The 20,235-nt window shown below is 38.1% G+C and overlaps 2 protein-coding genes across 3 annotated transcripts; one reads left to right on the forward strand and one right to left on the reverse strand.

Moving 5' to 3' along the window:
* Positions 1-61: 61 nt before the first annotated feature.
* On the forward strand, positions 62-17,281 carry Hey (Hairy/E(spl)-related with YRPW motif). Of its 2 annotated transcripts, none has more exons than XM_083102281.1 (6): positions 62-329; positions 4,597-4,846; positions 6,943-8,912; positions 9,530-9,744; positions 12,406-13,869; positions 14,253-17,281. In XM_083102281.1, the coding sequence occupies exons 3-5, from the start codon at positions 8,311-8,313 to the stop codon at positions 12,801-12,803; spliced, it is 1,215 nt and encodes a 404-aa protein (XP_082958407.1). In that variant the 5' UTR covers positions 62-329; positions 4,597-4,846; positions 6,943-8,310; the 3' UTR covers positions 12,804-13,869; positions 14,253-17,281. The 2 variants fall into 2 exon arrangements, with proteins under 2 accessions (XP_082958407.1, XP_082958408.1); XM_083102282.1 differs by lacking the exon at positions 62-329 and adding an exon at positions 3,942-4,134.
* Positions 15,868-19,015, reverse strand: LOC145973095 (uncharacterized). Its single transcript, XM_083102284.1, has 2 exons — positions 18,741-19,015; positions 15,868-18,306 (listed from the first exon to the last, which is right to left on the reverse strand). Exons 1-2 carry the CDS (start codon positions 18,783-18,785, stop codon positions 18,052-18,054), a joined length of 300 nt encoding a protein of 99 aa, XP_082958410.1. The 5' UTR covers positions 18,786-19,015; the 3' UTR covers positions 15,868-18,051.
* Positions 19,016-20,235: the final 1,220 nt, after the last annotated feature.

A 20,235-nucleotide genomic window follows, 5' to 3' on the forward strand; every position in this document is an offset into this window, starting at 1 on the left:
ACATTTCTATACAAAAAATTATATATATTTATTTGAAAATATCTTTTTAAAATATTCATATCTTTCTTCGCAAGTTTCACCGATTCTTTTTCTTTTCCAGTTTACCGAGAATCCTGAACATCTCCTTCACATCTACTTTTGCTTCTCTCTCCTTCATCCATCGCCTGATACACCGTTATTCATCCTGTTTGTCTCTTTTGCATCATTCTACATAATTCGTTTTTACCATCATCAAGCAATCTTCTCGTCGAGTACCATGGCAATTCGATCCCGCTTGAAGAGCAATTCCTTCTGCAATTTAAACACCTTGACATTCCCTTTGATATACGGTATGGAATTCTTGTTGCAGTGAGTAATTATAATTTTCTATCATGCATCTATTATTTTTGGAAATATAATGAGTATTTTTTTACACAGAATTAACGTTAAATATTGATTTTTTATTTCTATTTTTCTCGAAAATAATTTTTGCTATAAAGGATGTTTTTATACAAATTATATTAATGAGAAAAAATCAATATTTATATTTACAAGTAGTTTTGCTTTGAAGCGCGAAATTTATCGGTATTAATTCGCATTACTCCTTGTCGGAATATATTTTCCTACTACGCGTTTGTTTACCGGCAGGATTCTCGTTCAAATTCGGACATCGTTTTCTACGGGATATTATCTTCGGAGAGAAAGAAGAACAGAGAATAATAAATTATATATATTTTTCATTTATCTTATATATGTATAAATAATATTAATTTCAATAATTCAACTTCATTTAATTGTCGATTTTTTCTGATCAATATATCAATAATTTATATTAAGAAAATAATCTCTCTTTTCTTTTTTCTACCTTCAGTCCAGCAATCTGCAAGTATATACACACGTTTAAAAATCGATTGTTGTTATTTGTCGTTCGACCTACGTAATAGCACGCTTCGCGTATTCAAACTTCCATATAAAACCGTAACCGCAGACTTCTACTACAATGTAATGTGGCATAGCATGTGTGTCATTTTAATCAGTTAGGAAATTGCACCGATGTAACGAGCTAGCATGAGCCCTTTAGAGTCGAACAATGTGGCGCGGCGATTGGAAAGTCATCGATCATGTATCTTAATTCGCGCGTTGCGGCGTGATATTGTAAAATTTGAGACGGTGATCGATCGTTCTTTCGAATTCCCGAGAGATGACACGATGGCTGGTTGATTATCGACAGCTTTGCCTTATATCTTTAATCTTATAATATTATATATTTACATAAGATAAATTTATAGTATTTTATTTAAAAAATATTAGACATATTTTTGGAATTTTTAACTAATTGGAAGTATTTATTTAGTTGTTCATTTTTATCTTTAGAGTAAAAAAATAATTATATAATATACATGAATTTGAATATTACATGTTTCATTATATATATCATTATGCAAATATGTACAGTTATTTCTGACTTTTCAATGAAATTTTTCTATTATAATCAATGAGATATAAGACAAAACAGCAAAGTATTTTACCAAAGTTCAGTAAAATATTGACTGACCTTCGGTGAAATCTTGTGTCACTGTAGTAATCAGTGACATTTTCATAGAGTCAGTTTAATAAAGACATACATTACCATAATAAAAAGGAAAAGAATAAAAATCCTACAAGTATTATAAAATATAGTTTTCCGATAATATATCACGTACGTACACAAAATAGAGGATAAATTTTGTTATAATTATAATAAACAAATTCTTTTTAATATTATATAACAATAAATATATTTTGTACTCAGGTTACATAAATAATATCAAATTAATTAAACAAATTACGTTTTAATAATAATAAGATATTGGACAACAGACAGAGAAAGAATCTCTCTCTCTCTCTCTCTTCTACTTATTTATATTTAACTTGACTCGGGGGATTAGAATACTCTTGTGAATCTTTCATATGTTATACGTCCGATTGCCGAGGTTTTATTGTATATGTAATGCGTTTGAAAAGAAATCCGGGGAAGTTCACCGCTTAATGAATCGCTCGTGTCCGGTTCGCGCATTGCGGTTTCGGTCTGTCAAGTTTTTCAGTCTGACAGCTGTCATCTTTTAAAATCGTGGTTGAAAAAATTGTTTAATATACGAGCGTACACATAACGTGCGACGCACTTGTCCGCAATTGAACCGCCCTGGAGCGCGGCGAATCGCCATGACGATTGGGGGCGACTTTTAAATGGGGATGTAATTTTAGGGTGCGCGAATTCCCGACGCGCGTATTTAAATTCAATCCGCTTGAAAGAGAGTTGCGTTATTTTTCCCCAAACACGGTTTTTTCTCTTTTTTTCGACTAAAATCGTTCTTACGATGGGAACTCGAAAAGTGCAGCAAATGGACCGTGAATCGCTCGATATTCTTTTTGCTGCCTCGTTCTAAAACAAAAATTCGTAATACTCTAAACATACGAAACGCTATTTGACACGCAATAAATACTCTCGTGTATTTCTAAATAGTAACAGAAAATATGCAATCTAAAAATATGGGATTTATTAGAAACTTTTTAATTTATATTTTTTTACTTTAATTATTCTAGAACATTAAATATACCCACAAACGTTTAAGGGGAATATCTTGATTTGGAAATTTCATCCCAGAATCAAATGTGGTAATCGAATCCAATTAATTCAATGTAATGTTGTTAAGTACGAATGTAACTTACTAGTGGCGGATCAATCTTTCAAAGGACGCAAGGGACACAGATGGTGTTAGAAAGCATGATTCGGTGAAATCAGGAAAATCCCACCACCCTACGTGTAATCTTAATTGAGAAACAAAGATGTCTTTCACTCATATTGTACAATCTTATTTTATAAGCGTGCCGATTTAACAGAATGAAATTAATCGAGATAAAGACTTGAACAATTTAAAAGAAATGATTGTTACAATCACGAGAAATATCTGCGTAAAATTTAATATATAATAAAAAGATACAATTATATAAAACAAGCAAGAGAATAGCCTAAAAAACTGCGTAAACAATAATGTATAAAATTCGTAAAATATTATAAACATGAAATGTTTTCTACGATAATCCAATTTCGGATTCTATCGACTTTATGACGACATTGCGTACATGATGCACACGCAGCATCCATCCAGTCATCGTAGCAGATTTACGAGGGCAAACACGGGAGCTGGAGGACAACGCGGTTAATGTACAACACGTCATAATCGATACATTATTCGGACCGTCATCGTCGTAACATGATCGGCGATAAATTCATATTTCCGATCGGCCGTGTCACGATCGCGATGCCGGTCAACAAATCGTAAAACGAAAAGTCGGTCCACTCTGGTCGGCTGCGTGTGCGTGCCAAACGTGTCTAACAATGTCCGCCAATTATCGGACGATTGTCGTCGCCAACTGTCGATGGTGCTGGTCAAGTTGTCGGTTGATCGGGGGGAGTGAGTGACCACTATCGTTAACTTTTGTCGGCCAGGAAACCGGTCGTTCATCCGACGTGCTTCGTTTACGCGAAATGCAAGTTGCGACACGCAGTAGTTACAAGCCACATTAAAGCGGATATCATGTCTATGCTTAATACAAGGAGGAATGTTTGTGTATCTAATCATTTGCGATATATTTCTTCATGATATTTTGAGAGAGAAAATATGTTTTGATAGAACTTTTTCCATACAAGAAATTTCTTCCTCGGAAAATGTCGCAAAAGCTATATTTGAAGAATGTTTATATCAATAATATTATATCAAATCAAATTTTACATCAAGAAATGTCACTTCTAAAAAAATCTGATATCCGTTAAATCTTAAATAATAATCATTGTAAATCTCTTTTATTTTTCTCTTCATTATTATATAAAAAAATGCCCGAATTTAATTACAAACAAAATTTTAGAGAAATTAATAGAGTAAAAAATAAAACATAATTTCCTTCTATTATTCTAGATAATAAAAAAAAGAACGGAAAGAAAAAAGACTTCGGGCGATGTGCTACGAGGATTCTGATATTGTTGCAATCATGATCGACCATGGTCCGGCAAATGTATCGCGATAGACCATCCTCCTCCCCCTCGCTCTATCAATCGTGTTTCGTGTTTTTCTAAGAATACATTCGGTCGCGGACTGATACGCGAACCACGAATACGTAATTTTATGCGTGTTTGCTTTACGCATGGGGATACGCTCGTATGTGCCTATATGACGCCGGTATCCTTATCCCTCCCGTTCGCGTTGTTTGTCCAGAAGATGGACTGACCAGCGGCTAAATCCACTCGACATCAGCGCGTATATATATGCATGATTGAAACGAAATTATGAATAAATATTTGCCGATAGAAGGTACCAGGCTTTCCGCGTCGGAAACGACAGATACGGGCGATTCTCCGGAATTGCGAAATGCAAAAATTAAGAAGAGAAGGGAGAGAGAGTTTTATTATATTTTTTTATTTACTTAATGTATAAAAATACACATGGCATCTCTGAATTTATTCAACGTAACGAATAGCACATTCTTTCTGTCTGCAAAGATTTAGATAAAGAAAAAACTGATATTTTGTCAAACTTCTAAATTTTTAATAATGTCAGATATATCATATTTTTTTAACAGAATGCAAGTAAGATGATTTGGACGGTAGAAAAAAGTGCACGCACACATGTGGATATTAACGAACATCGATATTGGAACACCGTGTCGCCAGTTTCGAAGTGATGCAGATATGCACTTATTGACACATATGTGTGTATGTACGTATATGCAAACGCCTCGATTTGCGCCACGTGTCTTCACGTGCAGAAGTCGCGTGCGGACCGGAAGCCGGATACTTTGGCCTTACTCACGGCCCGTAATACGGAATGATGTAAGTCATTGATATCGTAACCTGCACAATGCTTAATGGCCCGGTGACTCAGACATCGTCCCTTCTTTTCTTTCGGGCCTTTTTTTAAATATTGACGAATGTTGCGTAACGCTTGGCATATCGGTTTATTACGCGTCTGGCTAACAATAAGCGCAATCGATTTACCCGCAATGCAGAAAATACGCTCGGAATAATTTATATAAAACAACGAAATAATTAAATATAAATCATAGATATAAAACCGCATACGAGTTATATCGATTAATCAAATATGAATGTTTTAGTCGAAAGATATATTTTAATTTATAAAGAGTGATTCAAAGGAGCATGATTTCTCTCAGACAGAATCCCGATTGTTTGGATTTACATCATCCCTTTACATAAAATTCCAGCCCGAAGAGCGCACATTCACGCGATACCTATGGGAACCGGGCACCCTCCTGTGCGTCTATCCGGGAGGCATCAAAAGGCACGCAAGGTCCGCGGGAAGATATTACATAATGCGGAGTAAGGACTATCCGTGGGGTGGGCTCTCGTGAATTCGAGCGACGAAGAATAGCCGATCGGCGGCGCGAGGTGCAAAAAACGGGCACGCGATCCACTCTGCCTTTCCCTCTCTCTCTCTCTCTCTCTCTTTCTTTCTCTCTGCTCGCGCCCTTGATCGCGTGATGACGTGTGCTGGACGTGTGTGCACGCGACGCGATACACGTTTCGCGATACCCGCTGCGATCGTCGTCGTGCCGTTTTCATCGCCTGCCGCGCATGCAATCGCCTCTTAATATGCCAGGAAAATAAGCCAATCTCTTCATCGAGCCTCATACAAAACATAGCGTTCGAGCTCTCATATACGTTCACTTCTGTTTACGATATCCAAGTTTCTCTTAGGAAACAGGCTTTAGCTCGCGTGTATGATCTAGCGAAATACCTTTGCAAGATCCTCGAAATTGTTTTCGAAACTTGTGTTCCATCAGATGTGTTACACAAATGAGAATGTTATTTATAGCATACATTATTCTGTTCTACAAAACTGCAAAGACTTTGTGCATCTTTGCAAGACTGAAGAGCTTCTTGAGCCACTTTTATGAAAGAAAAAATGAACTAATTTTTAATAAAATAAAAATATAAATGAGGCATCTGCTATTGATTCCCTTTAAAGGGAGAAAAAATTTGCGTAAATTTTTTTCTCGCTTACTATTAATCTATAATTTTGTACAATGTTGTATTTTAGACTTTACGTATTTTGGACAATTTAATTTTCACAGAATAGCTTTTTCAATTTACTTGCCGCCGACTTTATGTCGCATAATCGCGGCCTATCTCCGCTGAAAAGTTAACGATACGATTAGTCAGCTCCGTTCCCAGGCATCGATAATCATGCGAGCGCGTGCCGCGTACGATTCCTGTGTGAACTTTATCGTGATCGCACCCCCTCTCCCTACGAATGTACCCCAAACGGCCCTTTCCGACACGCGTGAACGTCTCCGCGAAGTACGAGTGTGCGAAGGCGGAGGGGGTGGTTCTCACAAGGGTGGCACTAGAGTGATTTCATGGTGGCGCGCGTATCACTTTGAGAGATTGGAGAATAGGGAGAGAAACTAATTGTCTTACCGGTTTTCTCAATTTTATTAGTCATTCTCGAGTAAATGAATAAAGATGAACTCTCCCTTCATTCACTTGTGTATTTGAAATTGTGGAGTTTGAAAATAATTAAATATCTCGACGTTGAGAGATAAAATCTCAGTTTTATAAATTCGAAATTTTATAAATTTGGAAATAATTTTATTAAATATAATTATTAATTATAATATTAAATTTGCATTAATAAGTATAAATAAATAACAAAATTATAAATATAAGTATTAAATATAATTATTAATTATAATATTAAATTTGCATTAATAAGTATAAATAAATAACAAAATTATAAATATAAGTTGTAAATATAAAAGTATTAGTAAAATTATAAGTATAAGCTGTAAATATAAATTTACAAGAAAATGAAATGAAGCTGTGAAATTAGAGGCATACGCTTTATATATAATTTTTTAAACATATGGTAAAAATTTATATTAATATATAATATTCTATTATGATAGGAACGATAACATCGCACAAACAGCAAGAATTCACACGGGAGTGGAAAAGAGCAGTTTCCGGCTTCTTTCTTCTCTTATATCCGCTTAGCCTGAGCGACGAGAAGATCGCTTCCTCCATCTCTCGGTCTCCTTGACCGAGTGCAACGCAGAATCCGGCCGGCGGTCGCACAATCAAGGGCCCACGCTCGCACACACGCTCTCGCACACGAGTCGCCGCGGACGTTCCCACGAAAGTCGCCCCTCCCGATTTTCGTTCCCCCTTCGACGACGACGCGCGTACCCTCTCGCTCCCTCCCGTGCGCCGGGGTTTCGCTCTTTACCTCGACGAGCCGCTCGGGGCCCCTCCGGTGCCCCACTCCATCCCGAGGGCGCACACCTCCGATCATCCCCACCAGGATCGCGGGATACACCACGCGGTCGTGTGTCGTCCCTGCGTCCTCCCGCACACGACATACGTCCGCCGCCACGCGACCAGTGCACACGCACATCCTGCAGCAACTGCAGCAGCCGAGAGTGCGTCCAGCGCGCGACTTCTTCTTCCACGCACGCGACCGCGAGCGACGTCGCGGGTAGCCGCGGCACGTGAGCGCCGATAAACTCTACCGCCGTCGCGAAACAAGTGCTAGGACCGATTGCTCCTTTCGCGATCACCGCTTCAGCCCTGACCCTCCTCAAGATCTCGCGAAACATTCGTCGACACTCGAACGCAACACTCGAATTTTCAAGATTCGTCAAGAAATTATCTGGAGAATTTGACGACAACGATACAGCAACATAATCTTCCCCAGGATTCACGAGTTTAATGAAAATTAGATCCTTAAAGAAATTACCTCTTCAACAGTGAAGATCCTTCAATTCTCTTCAGGTTTTCCAGAGGAGATTTTGCAAATATGCTCATCCATTTCTCAAATATAGATGTTGAAAGCTATGCGATTTTTTAATGAGTGAAGAGATTGTGTTTGATTTCATCTCGATTAATACTGCGGATTTGTTCAAATATAAACAGTGTCTGAATGAACTATTTTGTTGTGATCAAAGAGTTCAACCGGATAAAATTCGAGTAGATCATCAAGCCATACTTTTCTCTTTTGAGAAATTATAAATCAGATATAATTTCCATCTAGTGATAATATCTATCGTCACCTGGATCATCTGATTGGCTCCCTGCCTTCATCAAGTTGTCGATGCTTATCAGAGACCATTAATTCATTCTCCGTCGTGTCGACCGCAATAACATCTCGCATCGTCATGGAATCGATCGCTCCCAGCATCAGACGGTAACGCGATCGATTTGAGTATTTCTTTGACTCGCAAGAAGTTTACGTCGTCTGATCAATCCCCCTCCGTCCGATCCTCTCACGGAGCAACATGTGGCGAGTGGTAGTCGCGCGTTCCGATGACAACAGCACCCTGCTGTCCTCCGAGATCACTTCCGGCGCAGTCGCACCCGGTCACCTGTCAACGCTACCGGCGCCGCCATCGGGTCATCATTGGGGTTACCCACCGCCGCCCCATCATCCACCGTATCAGCCGCCGCAGCATCCGGATATGCGTCACCATCACGATATGCGGCCGCCTGGACCTCACGAGCTACGACACGCTACCGCGGTACCAGGTGACCTTAGAAACCAGGAGTTGCGGCACGAGATGCAGCGGCCGGATCTTCGACATCCGGAGATACAGAGGCATCAGGAGTTATCCAGGCACGACATCGCCAGGCATCAGGACGTTCGACATCAAGATATGCCTGGCATGCGATCTGATATGTCAGAGATGCGGTCTAATCATGAATTTTTGGAATTGAAGATCGATACGGAATTAAGGAGTCAGGACAGTAGCCAGCAACAGCAACAACAACAACAGCAGCAGCAACCGCAACAAAATCAAGGACACCAACAGAGAAATCTGAAGAGGACCATGAGCGATTCTGACTGCGACGATGTGTTTTCGGAGGAGAGCGGCAAAGAACCGTATGTATATATTTTTTTTTATTCTTTCAATATCTCGTGTATCAATATTCTTGCGATATCTCGTGTTGTCTAATACAGAAAAAATTCCATGCGATTATTACATTAAAGTTAGGCTCAATAATTATTAAATAATAATTTAAATCGTCTTACAATTTACAAAAATTTAGTTTCTAAAAGAAAAAATTCCTAATTTACAGAACATCGAGCAAGAATTCTTGTATTGTTCCATAAAAATCTGGGAAATGAGATAATTAAGATCTCTTCGCTTTAAAATGAAACGTAAAAGTTTTTGTTGAAATAATCTTTTGCTCTTTAGAAATTTCGTCGGTCGGGCTTCTCGATGTGGCATATGTCTCTTTGTTCTGACGACAAAATCGTAATTAAAACAGCATTGTTTCAGTCCAGTCGAAATTAATTAAGCGAGTTGTCGCAAGGCGAATTGACAATATGTAATTAAAACAGTTCTCTCTCTCTCTCTCTCTCTCTCTTCTGCTCATAATATTCTGATTATAACGGTTTATCATAAAGGACAAAGAAACTATCGAGTGTCTTAACCCGTCCTCAAATCCCATGTTGTACTTATGTGTCTCAACCCTTGCTCGAAATTTCCATCGCAGATGCAACTCGCCCGGAGGAGACTCCTGCCAGCACGCATCGCGGAAACGCAGAAGGGGGATGATCGAGAAGAAGCGTCGCGACAGGATCAATGCGTCCCTCGGCGAGCTGAGAAGATTGGTACCAGCGGCCGCTAGAGATCCTCATAGCGGAAAGCTAGAAAAAGCGGAAATCTTGCAACTTACTGTTGAGCATTTGCGCACGCTACGCAATAAGGGTGAGTTTCATATTCTTCTTTATCTTTTTTAAAAAACCCTCTGCTCCTAAAGAAATAAAGTTATTTCTTTAAATTAAATCGTTTTGTGAATATATAATTCAATTACGGTACATTATTTTTATTTCTTTAGGATGCCAACAAATTACTTATATTAAGAACGATTTAATTTACTTAATTTAACTTAATTGATTCAATTTATTATAAGAAAACTTTTAACTATGGAAAGAAAGTAATTTTAATTAATTAGTGTACGTTGTGTTATCATAAAACGATGTTGAGCGATCGCTTGGAAACCACTTAACATTTACCGCTTCGCACGCGAGAACGGAAATGACGTAACGGAAATGCAGATCGAAAGATGTAACGGTGTCGAGTAATAAGATCCCCGAATCCGGAAGAAACGCCTTTTCCTGTTGTGAATGCGTAGCGGAACTCGAAGACGATTCTCCGAGGTCAACGAGACACCCTTTCTAACTCGAGATTTCTCGGGCCCGGCATTAATAATCTCTCGACTGCCAATTTGATTTTTACGCCATTATTACGTTTCTATGTTAGCCGACCTTTTTTTTCTACCGGAAGACACCTGTTGACCGTAAGGGCGAACAGAGAGAACACTAACTGTAACTGCGTAACCGAATGCCCATCTGTCGTTGCTGCGTTTCCTTATTACGTAGATCCCAGAAAGATTAACGTAGATTCGTAAACGAGATCTTTGTATCAATATAATAATATCTGAAATACGTGCGGATATCCTCTAATTAAAAAAAAATATTCTCTTATTATTTCAGCATTCTTTATACAAATGATAAATATATCATTTCGTCATCAGTAACTATTTTCGTTATAAGAATAACAGAAAAACCAATCAATTTGATCAATTCGCAAATATTGATTGAAGTAGGATATTAAAGATTCCAAATGTCAGATACAATTCTCTCAACAATATTGATAACGTTATTGCGAATGATTTACAAGAAATATTTCCGAGAAAGAGGCATCGTAGAGAAAAACACGAGACAAGGTGTAGCATATGGTTTCCCGTGAAGGCCGCCGTACAAACGGGATCCGCACACGCGAGCAGGTGCTGGACCGGGCGCGGAGATCCTGTGGGAAGCACAGGAAGTCAACGACTCTCTGGAAGTGGTGTTCCCACGATTGGTGGCGGCGGGGTGGTGGCCCGGGGGTGAGGTGTCCCGCGTGTCGCACCCCTCGCGAGGGAGGCGCTCGACGGATCGGCCTGGGGCAGATGTCGAACCCTGTGGGAAACCAGCTAGAGAGCCGTGCGTATATAAGCTTGCACGGACACGCACCACCACACGCGCGTCCACGATTGTGTGCGCGAGCTCTCTATTTGTAAATGCGTGCACGTCGCGAAGGGCGCGACTGGCCTGTGCCTCTCTCTCTCTTTCTTTTTCTTCCTTTTTTTCCTCTCGTCTCTCTTCTAAAAGCGAGCGATTAAATTTAATATCGCGATATTTCAAGACTGGCCAGAGATATACTCTAATATTTAAAAATTCGATAATGACATTTATTGTTTTAATATTGATGTTTGTCGATCAAAGATTAATATTTATCGGATAATATTTCGTTGTCGTTTTATTAATAGATTGCAAAGAAAATATACACATACGCTTTAAATGGTTTGACATTTTGTTTATATCTTTCGCTTGTGTTAATTTTTAAATGTAAGTAAAGAGAAGTTTCAGTAGATTCCTTTTTTATAAATTCCTTTTTCTCCCCAAGGTTTCGAAACCACTTATCGAAGGCTTCAACAATAATCGATCGCACGTGATTTAACGCATACGTAGTAGTCTACATACGCGATAGACTTTTCCAAGTGATGTTTGTATAGAGCGGGGGGTCTGAGAACTTGCATAATAACGTGGGATACTCTACTCGTTCATTTGGTGCGTATGTATCTCGCGTACGAGACGCCTGGTTGGTCTATGGGGGTCTAAATGGTTCCCACGCTACCTGTCCCATTCCACGTGCACACAATGAACCGCCTGCTACTAAAGCCAAGGCGCCCATCTCGCCTCGATGCACGTATGTCAGGCATTGTTACGCCGCAAAAACCAAAAGTGCACAAAAGATCTCGGCCCGCAGATGCATTTCTTAATCTGCGAGTCGTCCGGAGACATTCGCGGGAAAAATCCCGGGAAAACCTGCGATATCATCTTTCGATACCTGCTTCTTTTCAAAGCGCGAAATCTTTGTCGCGAGAAGTAATATTTTCGCATCGAAACATTGCGTCTTAAATGATTACATTATAGAAGAGGAATGTTTAATAATCATATCAAAAAAATTTTGATATAGTCATTATAGAAATTCAAAGTTAAATTGAAATTTCAACGATTGAAAAACATTGTCTTTTCTTGTCTATCCAAGACATTTAACTTTGAAGAGAGAAATTCTAATTTATTTATAGTTTGAAATTAGATAAAAACTTTCACCTCGATTAAAATTTCTTTCAATTGTTTAGATGTCAAAATTTTACTAAATATCTATATTCATCAAAATTCCTTTCTTAAATGTATTTTAAAAACTTGATATGATATTTATCATTTATTATTATATAACATTAAATATTAAATTATATTACATTATTATTATATATCATACATTAATAACAATAGATCGCTATGTAAATTATGATTACAGGACCGGAAGGCTATGACAGCACAAAACTAGCCATGGATTATCACGCGGTAGGTTGGGGTGAGTGCGCTGCTGAAGTGGGTCGGTACCTGGTGACCATGGAGGGCCTGGACGAGAGAGATCCGCTTCGGTTACGACTGCTGTCGCATCTGCAGAGCTTCCACCGGGAACATCCGCCGTCGGCCGTGCCCTCGGCGGTACCCGCGGCGTCTACGACGTTGACCTCCACCTCCACTGCCAGTAGCTACGAGCCGCCGCCAAGCACGGTCTCCGCCGGGATGCCGCCCGGTCCAGGGACTATGCCGCCGCTTCTGGGCGGCTGGGGCCAGTACCCGGGTCAGTATCCCCAGCAGCAGCACGGGAAACCCTATCGACCCTGGGGCGCGGAACTGGCCTACTGACCTTGAGCCCTCGATGCACAATCGATGGCCATGATCGCGGTCGTTTGATGCAAAAGCCGACAATAAGAACACTAATGAGATTGTAGAATTTACTTTCTTCTTGCAGTACTAGGAGAACGATGACGTAATTCATAATTGGATTTTATGTTACAAGTATTTTTGTAAATATTTTTTCTGTCCAACGAGGAGAATATAAGATCGCTCTTTTACCAATCGAATCGGCCGATTTATTCGTAAAATAATTTAAGCAATAGCATATATTTCGCGCTCATTCGTTTTGAAGTATTTTTTGTTGATACTAAAGTAAACAATTTATGATTAGCGCATATCGTGTTTAATATAAGTATTCGCGAAATGAATCAATATGAGCAGCGAGAATTTCGTGTATATACATATTATATATTTTTTGTACAATATTTTATACTTTATTAACATATCTCAGGAATATTCAACGACCAAAACTATATCGATGCATTTCCAATGAGTGAGACAATGATAGTCATGTATGAATACCTAACTAAAAAAGATATTTATTGATAGTGAAAATTTGTACATAGATTGTATATACACACGCTTAAATGTAAATACTAAGACATATTTGTAATTTTGTCTCGTAATCGATTACCGGTTTGCGTATCGGCTTTGTATAATTGCCTCATTCGTTTTCAAATGATAAACGATTGCGCAAGTGTGTAAAGTCCAGCGTGAATAAAAAGAAAGAAGACAGATGAGAAGAAGAGAGGGTGAGAGGAACGTTATCGTACGCATGTCGGAACGTGCCATTTACACATTTTGATGTTTACGTGTGAGAGAGGTCCAAGTATTTTTGCAATACGATTTTGTAATAAAGCGATAACACACGAGGATACAAATAGAATCTCGTCGCATGTGATTCCTCCCCTTTGCACTTTCCTTCAAGAGAATCCAATCGATAATGCATTTCCGAGATACATGGCCATTAATCGACATTCACGCGAATCATACGAAACTGAAGCATCAGATACGAATGTCCTACATTTTCTTGTGAGATAATTTCTAGGAATGTATATGGTATAAATTGAGATTCGTAAGTACTAATCGATCATTTACGAATTTAGATACTTTTGACATATCAAACATTATCAATGTTTGCACGACCCTGTAGCGTACAACTATCTATTATGAAATTATTTACGCTCGAAATATTCTTCTGATGAAATCGGTCCATTGTCGCTTATTATGTAACGAAACAAATACGGATTATTTCTCTTCGATCCGAAAAAAATTCAAGTTTAGTGGAGCATTGATTTTTGATATTCAAATATACTATCATTGAAAATTGTACGTGCTTCCGAAACATTTAGCAATCTTCAAAGGAAACTCATCACTTTCTAATTACATAAAAAAAATCTTTGGTGTCTATCACTTTTTTCACTATAATAGCTACCAGGAAATAATCCTACGTTGCAGATATTTGTCGATAGTGAAACGTTGACGGTCAAACACCTCGTTGTACATTACTTCTTTTGTGCGGATTTCACGCACCCGGAGGCTTTCAAGAGAGAACCGACACAAATTTGCGGACGAGAGAGAGTTTACAGCAATCGGGGAGGAGGACGCGCATCGTTTTTCTTCCTTTCTCATGCAAAATCCCTTTCGCAGACGCGGAATATTCCCGACGAAGAACAATGAGACTTACGACCCTCCCGCTCGCGTTACGTCCACAACCAGTTTTGCGAATCATTACTTTTACAGCACACACGTTTACTTATTCTTTCCTTTTTTTTTTAACGAACTACGGTCAACGATTAGTCGCGACTATTTATGCCCGCGCAACGTTCGACAAAACCTAATTTTCGGGGAATTACTGATATTGCGTGGGCACGTGCGGCTATTGTTCGCGTGTGCTCGTTACGCACGATTTTTTCTATGGGTCGCACGCGCGCATAATTGCAAAACGCATCCACGTAACGCGTTCATCCGCGAGCTGTCAAAATTTGACATTTCCCGTCAAATTAACGGTAGAAGACTTTTTTCTGTGTTAGCAGTAATAGAGTTTGTTTAATCGTCAGAACCACATAAATTAATATTTTAGGATAAAACTTAATTAAAATATAAATGCAACAGAAGAATCAATTAAAATAAATATTTTATTTAGAGAGAATTAAATTTTATGTCATAGATTTTTTGAATCAATCGCTTGATTATATTCTTTCTTAAAGATTAATTTATAATGAAAATTTAGAATTGCTTTAAACGGAAAATGTGTAACGATATTTTTGAAAATTAAAATATTATTTTATAATTGTTACTTTTGAATCCCTTAAAAATATATTCAATGTGAAGTTTCATATTTTAAAACACGCATAACGTTCAATAATTTCTTTGATTGGAGATTAACTGACTGTGAGACTATTCTGTTGAAATGATTGCTCGTATGATTCAATCAATTGAAGTTTATTATAATTAATTTTTTTAAATTAATATTGAAATGTCAGGAATAAAAAAATTTCTATTATCCCTTATTTTTAATACGCTAGACATCTATTTCGAAATTAATACTGGCTTAAGAGATGTACAAAAAATGTTAAAGTTCCAAATTGCAATTGCACATATTAGAATCTAATTATAAATGAATATTAAAAAGTAAAGCAACGCGAGAGAATAAAATTGAAGGTTTTCTCTTGAAAATCACTATTAAGTTTTCTATTCTCTCTATAGATCGTTATTACAGATATTCGCGAAAGTAGGACGCCGAATAAAATAAAACGACTCGAAATTACAGCGATGACTATAGCCTTATTCACTTGTCGCAAAAGAAGCACTATAGCCAACCCTTATACACGTAAAGACACGTAACTCCAGAATGATCGTTACACGGCACACAACGAGAAAATCGCGCGCGGATCGATATCCATTACCAATTCAAACGAAGGTCCCGCGTATGGTGTTGTCTTGGTATGTGACACCGGTACATATTATACTGCATATTATGCTGCATACGGCGCATATATGTATGCGGCACACACGTCGCACGATCAATGAAACCGCGATGACAGGGGTCACGGGAACACAACGTCGGGGATCGTCAATAAAACCATTTTATTCATGACACTCACATATCCATTACAAAGTCACAGCCTTATCGGAAATGCTCTTACGATAAAGTATATCAACACGCATCGCGTACACTTACGTACACATCCATATACATACATATATATAGATTCTTTTATTTTATATATTATAGTTTCTTTTATTTTATATATACATATAAATTCTGCATCTATACATATATAAGATATAAGTCGTTAAAGCTCTTCTCTCTTCTTGTATTCTCCTCTCTTACAAATCGACCCGTAGGAAGAAAAATTGCGACTACACTTCAGTGAGGATTGACTTTGCGTTTTGAGCGAAGGTGCCGGAAATAAATCGGAAATAAAAAACCTCGGTTCGGGTGACCAGGCCGGTGCGATTTATTGCATTATAAAGGTCCTCGATACCCAATAACTCGAATTTGTCGAAAAGGATTGAAACGAAATTATAGAAAATTCGTTCATTTAAATACAATGTTTTTTTTAAGTGCCATTTGTCTCGAAATATACGATATTTTTGTTCCTCGGAATAAAAATATGAGTTTACTTGTATCGAGGATCGATTGTATCGGCTAACTAATCTAACAGGCACACCATAAACGCGAGAAATATTGGACACTTAGGACGATCAACGTGACGACGACATTGAGTTACAAAGTCCCTTTCATTGATAAATAGCGGAGGAAATTAGAGTGTCCTACGTGAGATTGATTAATTAAATTTTTTACGCTTTGATTTGTCAATATTCGAAAGCTGCCCCAAAAAGACGTATGCGAGTGTATAATTCAAGTGGAAAAGTAAATAATTTAATCTTCTTCATTATTATAATTTATAATTATTACTTTAATTATATTAAAAAATTTAATTTTCTATAAAATCTCTTATTATAATCTTCAATGAATTATTTGGAGAAGCTCCGTCACGTGAACGTGCAGCTTTGGCGTAGCTTTTGAGCGTCTCGCGCGAAAATAAATTATTGATTACTTGAAATAGTGCACGATATCGAAAAAAATTGTATCTCGCAAAAGAATGATTATGCGAGTTAAACTCGATGTGATAGAATTACACGATAGGTGGAAAAAAGTTTTATTATATTTCGAATGTCATTCTTCCGTGAATGATAACACGCTAGGCGATATATATTTTTTTGTACTACGTCACATATTGCTATTATCTATATTGAAAGAGATGATGACGCGCGAAGAGAAGAAATATCGCGCTTTTTTCTTTCCTTGTACGACAAAATGTGGGGAAAAAATTATCGTTGAACTGAATAGATTAAGTCAACAATCAATTTAATTTTGAACGTATAATCGCGTTTGCGTACACTGAAAAAAAAGTAATGTTGAATTAACAACATCAGTGTAATTGAAATTTATTTTATTAATTCAATAACATTACTAATCAAATCAATACATGGTGTATTGATTTGATTAAAAATGTTATTATTGAATTAATAAAATAAATTCCAATTACACTGATGTTGCTGGTTCAACATAATTTTTTTGCTTAGTGTAATCATAATTAAATTATTGTAATTATAACGAAACGAATATATATGATAATAAATATGTAATGTATATCTATCATTATCATTGTTGAAATTACGTGACTAAATGAGATCAAAATAAGTGCAAACGTCAGAACGCAAACTATAAAATAAATCGATAAATCTAGATTGGAAGACTAATTGTGTGGAAATAAAGCATCGCTTCTTTCCACATTCTTATCTCACGATAATGCACTGAAAAATCGTCTGATACGATAATTATAATAATTCAAAGTCTATAAAACTTCTCTCTCTCTCTCTCTCTCTCTCTCTCTCTTTCATTCTCTCTCACTCGATGATACGATATATTTCAAAAAATAAAAGAGAGCGAAAGCGCTCCCTGTGCGTGGAACGGATTACGGAGGGGATCGTGATTAACCCTTAACCGATTATACATTTTCGACGAGCATTCTCTTTGGTGTCGCTATTGCATTGCGATTGCATTAACAGAAATACTGTCAAGAAATGAAAAATGACATACTCGTATACTTACCGGTTAAGGGTTAAATATCATTAAGAATCGTACGCCCGCGATTCTTTGCCACCCTTTTGGACGGCACGACTGCCGGCGAATTTGAATAGCGATAAATGAACGAGCGATACGTGTCGCTTATGAAGACGGATGTTAGATTATCATCTCGTTCTCTCTGTTCTCGTTCTTCTGGTTCTCTTCGTACTCGTCGCAGCAGCAACAATTCGACGTGCAGTCATCCTGGTTCTCGGCAACGTACGTCATGTACGTGTCGATGCTCTTAGCATCTAAGGATGGCAGAGACCACGAGAGCGAGGTCGTTTCGAGGTCCGGAATGGCCGTATGCCAGGAGCTGGGATTGCGCGACCTTTTGGCCTTACGACTCTTAGTGGACAGCTTTTTGATTGCCTGTAAAGAAAAAAAACATCGCTCTTAAATAACAAGGGAAGAAAAAACAGAACGAACCTTTTCGCGGAGAGAGATCGACGCGAGTTCTTATTGTAATTACACGACAAAGTGGATTATCTCATAATCGGACACAACGACAGGCACCTATAAACATCAATCCGCAATAATTGAATGCCGCGTGAAAGTTTTACGTCTAACAATAAATGGAACCATGTAAAGGAAACCGTGCGAGTTAATCATACGTTGTCGAAATTCATCTTAATAAACATTGCGCGAGCCCTTTAATTATCGAGCAATATGCGAAACCGGTCAGTGTCCAGGTGGAATTAGGTCGCAACATGCGCCCGAAACGTGCGTGCGTGCATGCAACAGTCCAAGGGAGACCCGATCGAGGAGGAGAGGCGATTAACATCCGTTGATGGACAACGGCTTACCCGCAGGATCCTGCGGCCGGACTTGCCGAAAAATTTCTTCAGCATCGCGACCGGTTCAAATGTCACCGCCTTTCTCGCGTCTCCCAGCAGGAGAACAGCCTCACCGATTATTTTCCTCGTCGTCGTACGCGCGAGTGCGATACACGCGTTCGGGATTGATTTTCGGCCGTGGTTGCGTCTACCCGCCCTTGCACCCTCGTCGTCGGCCCGCGGATCGATGCGCGCGTCACGGCGTCACGCGACGAAATACCGCTCCGGATCGCCGCGTCGCTCTATTTATTACCTCGGCCCCAGCCCCGGACTCCGCGCCCGACCCCGCACGATCATCTCCGAGCGCGGAGCTCGCGGGTATCCACCGCATCCCACTCATGACGATCTCTCGCGGAAATGCTTTCCTCTTGTGGTTCGCTCGAGGCAATTAACCCTTACGGAGATAGAAAGGTTAATGGGCGACCGGTAATTACGATCGACTTGACGCAATAGTAATTTCCACGGCGCCGGCACCTCCGACCGGAATCATTTTAATTGATGGAATTAAATACCGCGGACCGAGGAAGATGTCTATGCATATCATTCCACAAATTGCGTACTGCTACAAACTACTTATAATTGAAGATTTTGAAAAGAAAATCATTTTGGCCGTTATTTGAATCGAAAAGTTGTGAAATTTTTCGATCATTCAAATTCCAATATTTTATTATTTTTAATGAGAAAATTTGGCTACATTTTTTTCAAAACTCTCTTCTGACTTTTAAGCTTTTTGATATAAAACAATTAATAGAATTTCGATTTTTTAAATTTTGTTTTTAATTTTTTCAAACTGAAAATTAAATTGGGAATTTTTTTAAATATTCTAATTTTCTTAAAGATAGAATTGTGTAAATCGTGAAAGATGAATGTATATATCAAATTATAGAGAGAGTATAGACATTGTAACACAAATTTTCCTGAGTAACTTTCAAAAGATTTTAACTGTTATTTATTACTAAAAAATTATTAACGTGTATTAAAAAATTATTAATAAATAAAAATTTGTCTGTTCGTTGTCGAAAGTTTTTTTGAATCTAATTAAATAAATATTTATCAAGCTTTATTATTAATATATATATTCGACAATTTTTATCTACTCGTAAAAATTATAAAATATTGACAGAGAAAAGAAAAAATTAATATAATTTATTATCTCTAACTTTATTTATCTGTAAGAGACTGCAAGATACACCGATTAATCAATGCTCAATTCAATAAGCAAGGTACGCGTGCGTGCAAATCCATACTACTGCAATATACTATATGGTGGAATATAGAACGAGTGTGTTCAATGGCCCGTGGGGAATAAATGAGGATAAGAACGAATTGGATTATAATCTACAAATGATTGACGAGAATTCATCGAAAGGCACAATCGCCTTGGTTGACAAGACGCTGATATGTGATAACTTTATCTTGATTCCGATCGATTTAATTACATTTAAGTTGCATCCATTATATATAT

This window comes from Camponotus vicinus, unplaced genomic scaffold, assembly GCF_025532165.1.
Source record: "Camponotus vicinus isolate PSW18456_S1 unplaced genomic scaffold, iyCamVici1.0 SCAF_6, whole genome shotgun sequence".
In the NCBI taxonomy this organism is placed as follows: Eukaryota; Metazoa; Arthropoda; class Insecta; order Hymenoptera; family Formicidae; genus Camponotus; species Camponotus vicinus.